Raw genomic sequence first — 15,347 nt, forward strand, 5'->3', positions numbered from 1 at the left:
TAGTTTTCATTTATTAACCATCTTAGTTCATTCTCTTAAATGCTGATTAGCTGATAAATAATTTCTCTCACTTTGACTGCATTCTATAGAGAAATAAATGAGAATGTGGCTTTAAATTCCTGTGGAACCAGATTTTTTTGTGTATTCAAATTGTTTATTTCAGAATGTAAATAGATGTCTTTTTTAAAACCTTTAGTTTTAGCTTAAGGTATTCTGAGAAGCTGAAATTGAATGAGAGGAAGAGTATTCCCAATTTATATCCATCTTTCCATCTGGTGATCTGGATTTGCATTTTAAAAGAGCTGCTTCTACGCCTGTGATATTTTTAGAAAGCTTTTATTCAGCATTTCAGCCGGTGTGCATAAAAACTCTGCAAAATAAGGAGTAATTGGAAAAGGCTGACTTTTAAATTGATCTTCACATCCCAATATAGATCTGCTGGCTGATGTAAAATGATGAGCAGCTGTTTTACTATTGACATTTATGTAAATTAAGGCTCAAACTAGGAAAAGGGCCAAAATAAATTCCCAGTAACAAAGTTAATATCATGCAGATGTGAGCAAACTGGCTTTGTTTGGATTTTTCTGATTGATTTCCTCACTGTTCATGTGATGCTCTTTGACTTTGACATGGGTCCAAGTACAATTGAAGGACACATAGCAAACAAGTGTCTTTTTCCAATTAGTCTTTGGGTGAGTCATGTAAATTGCTGGACATCAGCATCTGGAGGTCCTTAGTTTCTGTTTGAGCACCACAGCAGGAATATAAAGAGAATATTTAAGACAACATGTTTAGATTAGATTAGATTAGAGATAAATTGCAAATATAAGCAATTGAATAAACATAGCACCATATATGTTGTGTGAGTGATTTAACCTCATCACGATGAACCTTTAGAAAGATCTGGTTAACTAAAATTATGCAATTCCAAAAAACTAGAAGTTCACTTGCATTTTTTTCAGTGTTGTGCAACTGAAATTTCAATGTTTACAAGTGTGAAATTTGATAATGTTCATTTCGAGCTCTTATTGTGACACTCTGGACATAAACCTGGGTATATTCAGGCACAATTTATACATTAGTCATGATTGCTGTGAAGTCATCTCCGGCCCACTGCTTCTCTTTGACTAAGTCTCAGCCAATCCTGAGATCATTGATGCTATATCGGGCATGTCTGGGACAGACACAGTTTAGCAAGATAGTAATTTCTAAATATGGTCATAAGTCCTTTACTTACTGCGGTTCCATTAAAAATATTTATACAATTTTTGACCTCATCATCCACAATCCATTGATCTCATTCCTAACCCCAAAACTCAAATTCCACACTCCTTCAGTCCCATCTCCTTCCCCCACCCAACCAACATCTAGGATCCTCTGATCTATCCAATCTTCCAAGGCCTCTTATGAACTTCTGAACCCATCAACCCAAGACAACTCTCTTGAAACTCTTGCAAACTAACCAGCAGTTCCATTCTTCTATCCCCTGTCCCCCTCCAACCAAAGGCTACTCCAGACATTACAACCATCTGTCTAAGGCCCTTCTGACCCTCCCAAATCATTCACTTCCCTCACTTTTTCCAAAAGCCCTTGCTATCTTCCTAGCTCATCAGCCACATCCTCAGTCATGGAAACATTGCCAGGCTAACACCCAGTGATCACTCCAATAGCACAGTTTGTGTTTCTGCAGCATGATTACTGTACTAGGGTTTCAGAGATCTTCTCAGTCCAAAATTTGCAGTCAATAATGAAGCAATAACACTTGCCATTGATGGCAGATAAAGCATCCACAAAGATCCAGTGATTTTGGATTTACTCTTCCTTGTTTTTAGTACCCAAATTATAATAAAATCAAGCCAGCTGAGCGGTCAATTGCATTAAAATATTTTCATACTAAGCAAAAGCAAAAAACACTATTTTAGTTATAAATTTAAATATTAAACATAAACATATGATTAAGTAAAAGCTGCAATAATTTCCTTTTGTTTTAAATTTCTATTTTAAAATATTATTTTGATGAAATAATAATCCAAATATATAATTTTTTATGGAGGGATAATCTGTTAAGCAGTAATTACAGCTTGGCAATGCCATTAGAAACACACGGATCTGATAAAATGTAATATTTTCAGAACATCATTGCAGCCGGACTAGTTTATAAATAGCAGAAACTTACACCAGTTGTAATGATTTCCTTGAATCTGGTGAAATCTGTAAGCAACACAACCCACAAAGAAGCAATGAATCATTGCAAACAGGCTTAGCGATTCCACATTGAACCATATGTACATGGAAATCCCAAAGATTCATTTCAATTTCAGAGCTATGTAGTTTTATGTTATTACAACAGCAGAATCTGCATTTATGTTTCTAAATTAAAGTACTTGACCTCGCAAAATTGGGGGACAATTTAAACTTACTTCACAGCCTTTCACTTGTCACCTTTGAAAGGAATTTCTTTTTTAGATTCAGCATTTTGGTATTTATGAGGAACATTTCAAATCACACTTCCTGCCAGCAGCACTGTTAAAGATTTTTTCAGTCTTACAGAGCTTCGTAGGAAAATGAAAGATATAAAAAAAGATTTCAGATGCACAGACTGCTTCAATAGTGTGGCATCCAAACTTATAGCTGACATCCAGGTGTCGCTTTATGCTGATGACCTTTTGCTCTACATTTCTGATGTGGAGTCCTCTCTACCCTCAATACTCTCTTTACTTTCTGAATTTAGTCAGTTCTCAGGATATAAACTTAATCTTCATAAGAGTGAACTTTTTCCTTTGAATTATTTGGCATCAGTCAACTCTGACCTTCCTTTTAAAGTTGTAAGAAATCAATTTACATATTTGGGTATAACAATTACTAAGAATTATTAATTTCTTTTTAAAGAAAATTTTATCACTTTTTTGGAATATGTTAAGAAGGTACTATCAAATTGGTCTCCCTTTTCTTTATCGCTGATTGGATGTATTAATTCTATTAAAATGAATATTCTGCCTAAACTTTTATACTTATTTCAAACCCTACCTGTCTTTATTCCTAAACCCTTTTTGGACTCTTTAGATTGGATTATATCTTCTTACTTATAGAAGAATAAAACCCACCAATTAAACAAAGTTCATCTTCAGAAAGCTAAAAAAAAAATGGGGGATTAGCCCTACACGATTTGAGGCTTTACTACTAGGTAGTCAACATATGCTACCTTACATTTTGGATATACTATGTCAACCATGAAGACCGTCCGGTTTGGGTTTCTTCAGAAGTTAATTCTGTTAATAAATTTTCTATTATTTCTCTTCTTGGTTGTTCAATTCCTCTATCCTCAAGTAATTTAACTGATAATTTTGTAGTTAAGCATTCTTTGAGGATTTGGTTACAATTTAGAAAGTTTTTTGGGTTATTTGGTTTTTCACTCTCTGGTCCCATTTTTTCTAATTTTTTTTAAACCTTCTTTGACTGATCTAGTTTTTAAAGAGTGGAATAGACTAGGTATTAAATATTTTCAGGATCTGTTTGATGGAGACAGTCTTGCCTCATTTGATCAACTATCTATTAAATACAATCTTCGTAAAGCTCACTTTTTTGATATTTACAAATTAGAGACTTCTTGCGTTCTCAACTTTATACATTTCCTAAATGTCCAGATAGGAATTTAATTGATACAATTTTTACTTTGAAACCTTTTCATAATGGATCTATTTCTAGTATTTATAGTATGTTTTTGGCATTGAGAAACTTTCCGTTAGACAAAATTAAAAACCTCTGGGAACATGACCTACAGATTTCAATTGATGAGGATACTTAGAATGAAATCTTTAAACTTGTTCACACCTCTTCGTTCTGTGTGCGTCACTCTCTTTTACAATTTAAAGGGGTTCATAGAGACTATATGACTAAGGATAAGCTCTCTTGCTTTTTTTTATATTTATGATTTTCTACAAACTACAGCGTAGAAGAAAAAAAATCAATAATATAATTAGAAGGATCATTGCAATACAGACAAAAATAGCAATATACATGTCTTAACAGATGAGCAAGTCACCCATATTAAAAAATGAAAAATTAGAAAGGAAAGCACCCAACCCACCCACTATCCAACTCCAAGCCAACCATTATAATATAATTATAAATATTTGAGAGAGATTTTTATCACCTCAGAACTATATATTGTAGCAAAAAGAGAAATGAATAATAATAACAAAAAGCAGCCTGCTACCTAATCAAAGAATCAGAGAAAGCTGGAAATGCAGAATCTGACTATCAAGGGAAGAAAAATAAAATACACCAATCAATCTAGGTGGGAATTATGAAAATATTCTAGAAAAAGTCCCCACACCTTATGGAACTTTATGTCCGAATTAAAAAGTGAATGGTAAATCTTTTCAAGATCTAAACAAGACATAATATCCCTAAGCCATTGAGCATGGGTAGGGGGAACTACATCTCTCCACTTAAGGAGTACTGCATGTCTAGCTAAAAGAGAGGCAAAAGACAATGCCAGCTAAACGACGAACATCAAATGCTTGTCAGAGTCTCGAGAAATACCGAAAAGAGCGATCAAAGGATCAGGTTCCAAGTTGAAATTTAATATAGAAGATAAAGTTAAAAAAACATCTTTCCAAAATTTTTCCAAAGTAGGACAAGCCCAATACATATGAATAAGGGAAGCCTCACCTCCTTTGCACTTGTCACACCAGGGACTAATACCAGGATAGAACTTCGCCAATTTGGTTTTAGACATATGAGCCCTGTGGACAACTTTAAACTGCAAAAGACAATGACGAGCACATAAAGAAATTGAATTAACTGACTTAAGAACTGAATCCCAAACCTTGTCGGACAAAGAAAAACGTAAGTCATGCTCCCAAGCAATTTTAATTTTATCACAAGGGGCTCGTCTGAGATTCATAAATTTGACACAAATAGTAGAAATTAAACCTTTACCCAAGGGGTTCATTTGAAGAAACAAGTCTACAGCACTCTTATCAAGTTGTTCAGGAAAACGTGGTATTAAAGAGCTAATGAAAGCTCTCTTGTTTTTACTCAGATTTTTCTCCATACTGTAATGGGTGTAATGTCAAAGAGGCCACTCTAATTCATATGTTTTAGTTCTGCCCACGGCTTGATAAATTTTGGAAAGAAGTATTTCAAACTTTCTTGGAGGTTTTTAAAGTAAACTTTAAACTCAACCCTCTGACTGCCTTGTTTGGCATTGTTGGAGGAAGTGACTTTACTCTTAAGCTGAATGATTTGCATTTTTTGGCTTTTATCTTCTCTTTTAGCCAGAAGAGTTTTGTTGTTTAAATGGAAAGATGCTGCTCTGCCTACTCATGCCCATTGGTTGATTGATGTTATGTCATGTTTAAATCTGGAGAAGATTAGGTGTTCTATTTCTATACCTAGACAAGATTTTTTCACATTATGGGGACCTTTTTAGAACTACTTTCACAATTTTTGATTTGGTCAGCAATGATGATGGCTATTATATGTTTGAATATACGACTATATGTCACATTTTTTTTCCTTTTAACCAAACAGCTGTTTTTTTTCTGATTTGTTATGGGGTTTTGATTTTGCTTTAGATTAGAATAAAATATACCTTTTCAATATTATGGTTAATTTACTATACATAGTTATGGGGCAATTCAATCTTGTTTCTGTTTCCTTAATACCATAATGTATTTTGTATTTGTCTATGCAAGTAATTAATAAAAATATTGAAAAAGAAAGAAAAGAAAGACATCCAGGAAGATTTCTGTACACAGATAATGTTCAAATTGCTGCCAGGAAAATGAGACCCATGTGGGAAATTAAGAGTTTCTGTAATGGAAGATGCGGACATTTGTAATTTGTAAGCACAAGGTCAGTATATCATGTGAATAGGTTGAACACTGCTGGGGTTTTCTCAAAGTTGTTAACTTAGACCCTCTTGCATTACTTCTCACTTCCCAAACTTAGTGACAGGACAAAACCAAGTCGGTTAGTGTTGTTCAGCATGAAAGTATAGCTCAGTTGAAAAGGGCCAAATAAGTTCTGAGGCAAAATGGAATGAGAGCCTCTTGCTGCCAAAGTCTCCTTCTGCTGCATTCTGGTAGCAAATGGAGCATGGTGAAAATCTCAGTTTGTTTACTGAAGTTAAACCTGTGACCTCATTGTATCATATTTAAGTTCAAGTTTATTGTCATTCAACCATACACATGTATTAATCTAAATAGTACAATGTTTCTCTTTGGCCAAGATGCAAAACACAGTACATATAGTCACACACAGCACTTACAGTTATGATCCAGTGCATACAGTCTACAAAATAGTATTAGCACAAGACCCTGAAGTGAAATGGCCTGACGATTGACAGGTTGACATAAAATGTGAGGAGCATTGTTTACGTAAGACAGTATAATGTTACTGGCACTGTTATAATAAAACAAGCAGTCGTATAAATATGTGAAACAGCAGCAATAAAAGATGGAAAGTGACCGGTGCAGGATGAGAGTCTGTCCTTTAGTTTGGGGGGTGGGGGGGGGGTTGTTGCTGCAGGGTGTACGTGTATGCTGAGTGACAGTAGGGTGTTAAGACTTCTAACAATCAGAGGGAGGAAACTGTTAACCAGCCTGACAGTTCTGATTCTTATGCTGTGGTACCTTCAAACTGGTATGTAAGCATTATATTTTGAACAAGTTTGGTTTGTCATGTAACAATATTCAATGAACTGTTCTTTTTCATTTCAGGAGTGAACTACACAAGGTCATTACCTCCCTCATACCCAGCACCACCTGATCCTCTTCATCAGAGGAACTTCCTGCTCACTGATGGCATACCTCAGGGGTCAATGTATGAACTGACGGAGCCTAAACGCAGTCAGTCTCCCTTCTGGCAGAACTTCAGTAGGTTAACACCATTTAAAAAGTAACAGGCCATGTTGTTTGGGAGGAACTAGCCGGTGACATGTCCTTGGCAGTTAACAACAAAGTGTGGACCAACAAACCATGTTTGGATCATGGATCTAGCTGATTTAAACATCTGCTGATACCTTTCCTGCTGAGCCTTGGTTCAAAACAACATTTTATCGAATTATTTCTTAATGTGATTCAACTGTTCATAAAACATATAATATATGACAACAGAAAGTCAGAAAGGAAAACTGAATTTCATTGCATTACATCATTTGTGATTATGTGAATCTAGATTTGCTCCTTAGTGTACTGTATTGCAGCTGTATACACGCAGGCACACAGACACAGACACAGATACAAATGCAGATAGACACAGACAGACAGGAACATACAGTTTCACACACGTTCATATAAACGCATCTTGCTTTGGTTGTTCTAAAAGCTTATTACATATATACTGAGTGTGACTGTTTTGTTGCTTGATCAGTTTTACATAAAATACTTACAGATATTTTAATGAATAATTATCATAAACATGCTTTTGATGATTTAATATATAACCATGTGCTGATATGATATGTTGTACTGAATGAACAGTTCAAACTCTGTTTAAAGAACTTCGGAATAACTCTCACCATTTCTACTAGTATCAATCGAGTATGTAATTATTCAGAAAGTAAGTGTTAATTGACAGGGCCATCATTGTCCTTAGTTGGTTTAGAAGCCAACTGACTTTGACAGTACAACAAAATCTTTCAACAGAATGGATATATAACTATAACCTTTTGACCAGAGAATCAATTGCTTAATATAATTGACATTCTTTGTTATGTTTTGGTCCAAGTCTGTTGCAGTGTTACACTTAACAATTAATAAGGCTTAATAACTAATCAAGTTGTATTTTAACCCTTTAAAATTAAGTTGAAAGGCATAATGTACCACCAACAGTTATTTGTTGTTATCAGTTAATATGTACTTCACCTTATGCATCTTTGGACATTTACTAATCCTTCCACAGGAATAGCAGTAATCATCTGATCCCATGTGGTTTCTCTACAATATCTTTGGACTACTTTAGCTGAAATGTTTGCAATTCATTGGAGTTCTGTGGATTGAACAGTGCACAACATAGATTGTAAACTAGGTTATGGAGGAACCATTGCAAATTAAGGAATTAAGTTATCTTTAACTATTGTTCTACAAAAATGTTTTGTGCCACTAGTGATGTAAACATTTGTTTTGTGATGTGCTAAAATTTCACTATTTTGCATTTCCAATGCATACAATGAAATCATACATGATATAAAATGATAAACTAGCCAATCTTTTGAAATGGACATTTTTATAGAACTACAGAGCTACTTTTCCAATAACCATAGCTAGATATTATTTTCTAACAATCTAAATAATTAAATATTTATTAAATTAGTGCCAAAAATGTAGAAGCAAATTCAACAAAGATGAAATTTGTTCATATATGATTATGTACACGGGCACTTAGGTGCCAGCTGACAGATTGTTTGTTCTGTGCTGTTCCTAATTAAAGGCTGTTGGTGCCCTTAACAAAGGCAGTTAGCAAAAGTCCTGGTTAATCTAAAATGTTTTTTCTCATACTAAAGTTATAGGCCACCAGGAATATGTTATTACTATCCATTTAGAGAGTTTAGTGGCTTGCTTTTTTTCATCTATATTGAATTATTTAATTTCATTGTAATAGCTGTGGCCTCTGTCTGACCATATTCAAGCTCTTTGCTCAGGTAACTTCTTGCATGATGTGCCATATAAAGTAGTGATTGACTGGTACATGGTTCTACAAGTCTGGTTTCCTGGTTTCTTCAGCATCTGCCTCTACTGGTAAGAGTAACAAGCAGTGCCAACTTGTCAGTTGGATCAAATATGCATTGCAGTTAGTGATTGACAATGTAAAACACACCAGCATCATATGTAACTCATATGAAGAATGAGGCCCATGTACCCATTCTGGGTAATTTGAGGCTCACCAGACCTAATCAATGAAATTTTTGTAGAGTACACTGTCTAGTGACTGTATCGGTTGACCAAAATAATGCTCATGGCATCTTTTCTTACTAATTGACCAAGAGTATTGAACAGGAAGTTTCTCAGGGGAATATTGATCAAAACAAAAGTTAAGTTTGGATAAATACATGGATGGGAGGGTAATGGAGGTCCATGGTCCAGGTGCAGGTAGATGGGACTAGGCAGAATGGAATAGATAGGTCAAAGAGCCTGTTTCTGTCTTGTAGTCCTCTATGACTCTGACTAATAATGCCAGTTTATGTTCTTTACAATAAGTAATTAAAGGGTCGAGAATGCCAGCTAGACCAAAAAGGTTCTCCATTTTAGGTCTTGACTGACTATAGTACCCTCCTCCAATATGTGGCCCGACTCAGAGATTTCAGTTTCAGACTGGAATGACTGTGTGAGCAGACAGAAGTGCAATGTGGTCCATGATCCCACTAGTTTCACACAATAGAGAGGCAGGAGAATGGAGTCCACTGAATCAACGACCACTCTGAAAGCAAAATGACTATCTGTAGAAGGGAAGAAAATTAATGGATGGGGAGAGGGTACCACAAATATATTTCTGGGTATCATTAAGCTAGCTTTAGCTATTTTGCTAAATGCATTCACCTCTCTATGACGGAGGAACAAGAAGTACGTCTTGCCCTCATGTCATGGAGTACATTTGAGGTTTAGTATGTGAAATAATGATCTAATACAATACTATGCTGTAGAGACAGGGTGCTAGGAATGATTCTTAGTCTGTGCCGAATGATTTAATCTTGGTAAAAAGATGGAATCCTGAGAACTGATTTCAACAGCCATGGACTAAAAAGACAATAATAAAAAGCCTAGCATTCCCATTTCCAATCACTGTCTGGTTAGATGCACATAGACAATGATTTGGGAAGGGCAGACTGATTTGCAGACACTAGTGTCTATTCTGAGATATGCAGAATGGATTTTTTAGAAAGGTTCTGGTACATTGCTAACAGATACAGAAATAAAGACTATCAACAAGATTATAAGAAACAAAGATGAATATTTTTTCATTAATGAGGACTTTGATTTTTGACTGAATACGAAATTAAATGACATTGCAGTGTCTGTATCTTGCAATTGTACCTCCCCACGAGTGTTACTATCCAACAGAAATGAGTATTTGTGAGGTTTTAACTAAAAATCAGATGTTTTATATCTTGGATTACATTGTTGCAGGGTGGAGTGTTCAATGCTTAGAAGCATTGTTAATGATGTCAGGACTAATTGCATTATTGTACTAGTCACTCACTAATACCCCTCTATTTTGCTTTATTGCAAAAACTCAACGAGGTAAGCTTATACCACAAAATTGGGTGGCAGCAGCTATTGGTTTTGAATCGCACCCTTCAATCACACATGTAAGTGTATGCAAATCCTAATGCTCTGCACAATTTTCAACTATGGAAGCAAATGTATACATATATTGGTCTTTGTACCTTGCTTCCGTAATTTTATTTGGCATTATTACATAGTCTATGTAATGAGAATTGTAAAGTTTATTCCAATGAACTCCTACTTGTGAAGTGTCTCGACCTTTCAGTTCACATGAAGCTAAATTGGGCTGCTCATTTCTGTTTGTAAATTTATGATTTCTTATGTGAAATGTTTCCTTATTGAAGACAATTACAATCTCAATATGGCAGTGTGGCACTATTTAAAGTTAACTCTTAATGCACATTAAGGTAAACATAGTCCGTGCAATAATGCTGAGCCTTAAGGAATTAGGTTTGGATGGGTTGGATATTCAAAATCAGCATTTAAAGAAATGTTTGAAGAGTTGCTTTTCTACAGTTGAGAAACTCAAGCAGAGATATAATCATTAAATAGATATTTGATTTGTGACTAAAGCCAAGACACAAACGAATGCTGCTAGCAAGAGACAGGAACATTTTTAAAAAATCCATGCAATGTAGATGTGAATTATTGCATCAAGAAAAGTTGATGCTTCAGTTATGAACTCTAGTCCTTGTAGTTACAAAGTTTTAAGCATTGGATTTGTAAATGACATAGAACTATTCAAGTGTTTTAATGGGAGATGTTCTGAGTCAAATTCTTCTCCTTGCACTGGCACTTAAAGTCATACCAACTGCAATGTTCAATTACAATGTTATAAAATATTGTCTTGACAGCCTCTTCTGTATTCATAAGAAAGAAATAGGACTTGCATGTTATTGATGTGCAAGGGAACATTTGTTTTCTGCAAAATACAAATGTAGTTCTCAGTGCCAGACTGCAACATGCCATGGAACAGGTGCTCAACTGAATGATTAGATAGTCTTGTTAAAGCCAGTAGCGTGACATTCATTAGTTGAAAAAGTCTTTCAGTGAGCATTTTGATTTAGTTTCAGGTTGTAGAATAGCAGAATTTTGCTCAGAATGTCATTTATAAAGATGTAGATAGATATTAGTTGTAACAGGATTATTTCGTGGACTCACACTGTTTATGTTACAAAATTACTGTTTGAATTTTAAAAAAATAACGCATGCATGATGCCTTTGGAAGTAATGCATGATGTCACTGTTGTTTTTGCAACACATGATCATTTTTTTTGTAATTTATTTTTATTGAAGTTCATCATCAAACAAATATTTCCATAAGATGTATTTCAGATACTGTACATATATATATATCATATAATCATATTTGTCACAAATCTCCACATAATATTTATCTGAGGTATACACTTATAGAAAGGAGAGGAAAGAACAATCAAAAGAAGAAAACTATGTACAAAGTAGGGAGTGATCATTTTTTTACAACATATTCATTGACTTGTGAGAATAAAATCAGGCCTATGAGGTGTTATATAGTTAAACCATTTTAGGGAATGATCCACCACCAGTTAATAAAATGTAAGTGCGAATCCTGACCACTTGTTACAAGCAAACCCATAGCATGATAAAAGAACTAATGAAACATGAAAATGTTAGATTCCAGTTGCTGGTGACTTAGATAAGCTTGTGACTCCTAAGTGAATCCTTCAGCAGACTGGAGCTTGGATATGCAATTCCTAGATGGAAATAGCTAGTATTCTAAGAGAAGGGATCATTAATGAGTATTGTCAGTTTTTAGAAATGGATAGTTAAAATTGAACACACATTCATGGAAATAGCCCTCTGCTGAATAAGGGTTCATTCCTGTGTTAGTCACGGGGATAGAATGGAAGAGGGATAGCCCCAAGATACACACATTTATCTCCAGCTCCTGTTGTGAGTATGATAGTATTCTTTAGTTTAATTAAACCTCTGCCAGTGATTCCTTCAGGTAAAGAAATGCAGATCATTATCATGTGTTCATATGGCTCGGGACAGACTTTGACTTTTTTGTCTTGTTAATTATAAAAATATTATACTGGCAATGAGTTGAAGGACAAAATTTAGATCCCTGCATGTCATTTGAACGTAATTCTGTGGAAAGCTGAAAGCTTATTGATTTGAGAGTCAAATCTGAATGTTCACTGGCGCAGAATATAGTTGAAGTATCATGAATTTTAAAAAAAGATAGTTAAAGGATATGTCTATAGCTCATTCACTTTAAGTAACCCCCACTATATCTGAAACTTAAATGCAAGTAGCTTTTATTTGCTTAAAGCTAAATCAGCATACAATCAAATAGTACAGATTTACATTGAATTTTAAAGTTTGTCCAATTAATATTTTAATTATCAATCAGTTAAAATCAATCCATTTGAGTTTAGCAATAAATATGTTCACAAAGTATTCCTTTGTATGCCATTTCATGAAATTTATCCCACAGTTAAAGCAGTGATCGTATTGTATGTATGTATTAATAAAACTTCATAATTTAGTTTCAGTATATTACAACTGTCATAGTTGGCAGATATATTACTTATAAATAATTGTATTTTCTCCATAATTACCTAAATGTGTATATCTGTATTCTTTATACTCTAATACCTTTTTTAACAAAATTATATTTTCTCTATACCAGAGTTATAAAATGTTATTATGAGAAATGTGGAGAATGAAATGATTAGTTATAATAATTAATTACTGTATATTACATAGTTTACAGAGATACTGCTATGTGATGATGCCAAGTGGATTGCTTGGCTGTAATATTAGAAATTATTTCTCCAATCCCTCAGTAACTACACCCACCAACAAAAAAACATCTGAACTTGATTATGAAACAATTTCTACAATTTTCAGCTTTTAGGGAAACCTGCAACTTAGTTAAAAACTGTACAAAGTGATTATGTTAATCAGGGACAGGGCAGAGTAATGGAAAGGTTTAGACCCTTCATATGTTACCCTTTTTTTATCAAATTGGTCAGTCCTTGTAGAATCGAGATTTCTTCTGTCTGTTGGCTGTAAAAGTTCTACATGAAATTAATTTGTGAATCTTTGGTCCACTTCCAACATAGGCAAAACGCTATCCCTAAACAGCACAAAAATATTGGCATTGAGAAATGTAAATTTGTTATTACACAGTAGAGGTTGTTTGGAACTGTGGCATTTTGTCAGGCAAATAAGAGAGCTTTATCCTGCAACTAACCGGTTACAAATGGTCAGAGAATTATTGATGCTGTGTATAGACATGCCAAATTAGATTATAAATCTATAGATTATTTAATATTGCTAATTCTCTGGCATGATTTTAACAGTGAGGTTCTGTTGAATAGTTTAAGGAGTCACATGTTGGAATGAGGCAAAGTAAATTGTAACAATTAAGTCTTAATAAAGATATTATCAAATGTCCAGAAGTGAACATGATGGGAAAATTAGCTGGCATTTAACTGCTTGCCTACACTTTGATTAAAAATTGAAGATGGGTTCTTCATCAAAAGCAAGCAGGTGTTGGGGGTTGGGATGGTTCTCTAGAATAGGGAGTGCCTGACCACTTCTATTGTGAACCAAAGGAATACTATTTAGATCCCTGAAGCTACAGTAAAGTTTAGATAAAACATAGAACATAGACTAGTACAGCATAGTACAGGTCCTTCTGCCCATGATGTTGTGCCAGACTTTTTACTTAGACCAAGATCAATTTAGCTATTCCCTCCATTTTTCTTTCACCGGTGTGTCTATCTAAAAGTCTCTTAAATATCCCTAATGTATCTGCCTCTACTACTACACCTTGATGGTGTTCCATTCACCCACCACTCTCTGTGTTTTAAAAAAACCTACCTCTGACATCCCCCTTATACTTTCCTTCAATCATCTTAAAATTATACCTACTTATATGAACCATTTTCACCTGGGAAGAAGTTGCTGGCCATCCATTCTTGCCTCTTATCATCTTTTACAGCTCCATCAAGTCACCTTTCATTCTCCTTCAGTCCAAAGAAAAAAAACTCTGATCATTTAACCTCTCCTCATAAGACAAGCTCTCTAATCCTGGCAGCATCTTGGTAAATCTCCTCTGCACCCTCTCTAAAGCATTCTTCCTATAATGAGGCAACCAGAACTGAAAACAATACTCCAAGTGTGGTCTAACCTGAGTTTTATAGAGCTGCAGCTGCATAAAACTTTAGATGGTTTAGGTAGTCTTTTATACTTTTGATCCATTTTTGACAGGACTACAAAGTATAGCCAGAACTCAAATTGAAGCTGAGACCTGACATTACCAAATTTTATTCTGCCCATTTTGGAAACTATGGAGCCTTGCTTGTGTCTAGAAGTGCAATAAAAGTCAGCAACAGTGAGCTCAGTATTGAACGTAGATTAAGACATTACTACTTCATTTTTACTCCTTTCTCATTCAATTTTACTGAGTAGGAACAGTTAAAATTTCCTATCATAAAAGATCTTATTACTGACTTGCTCAAATAATAGTAGGGTTAAATACAAGAGGATTGTAATTGTACATTTTACACAATCAGCATTAAAAATTACTACATAGAAGCTTAAATAATTATATTAATTGTATTACCAGACCTTTGCTGTAACCTTTGTGTTCAAAATTCATAATTGGAAATAACTTACTGAACTTTTAGGCACAGAGGAAGAAAGGGTGACAAATTGAATAATTCCAAATATTAGTGAGTGATGGATGTTCAGATAATAATATTGTTCGGCCCTGCATAATTTATTCTCAATATGAATCCTGACTCTGGTTAACTTTTGGCAGTGATGAGACTGTTTCCATGATTATAATGTTGATATCAGTCAAGGTAAACTCACAGCATTGCACTAGTTGCAAGTTTAGGTTGAATACTTTAAAAAATCAGGTGCAAGGACAAATTAAACACATTAAACACTTAATGCATCCTCAAATTCTGTCTGACTCAGAAGTTGTCTCAAGAGATTGCAATGCAAATATATATCTAGCTAAGCTCATAACTGCATTTATAACAATGAAAAACTACTTCAAGGATTTACGAAATTCAACAAATTTTCACTGTAGATATAGAAGTAAAATATCTT

General features: G+C 34.5%; 1 protein-coding gene across 2 annotated transcripts in view; it reads left to right on the top strand.

Moving 5' to 3' along the window:
• Window positions 1-9,181, top strand: part of LOC140204573 (rho guanine nucleotide exchange factor 9) — a 247,829-nt gene extending 238,648 nt beyond the window's left edge. For both annotated transcript variants that reach the window (XM_072271292.1, XM_072271293.1), the window contains one exon: window positions 6,729-9,181. In XM_072271292.1, the coding sequence (XP_072127393.1) occupies window positions 6,729-6,910 (182 nt within the window). In that variant the 3' untranslated portion in view covers window positions 6,911-9,181. The remainder of the gene's footprint in view (window positions 1-6,728) is intronic.
• Window positions 9,182-15,347: the final 6,166 nt, after the last annotated feature.

Source organism: Mobula birostris, chromosome 10 (assembly GCF_030028105.1).
Source record: "Mobula birostris isolate sMobBir1 chromosome 10, sMobBir1.hap1, whole genome shotgun sequence".
NCBI classification, from domain to species: Eukaryota; Metazoa; Chordata; class Chondrichthyes; order Myliobatiformes; family Myliobatidae; genus Mobula; species Mobula birostris.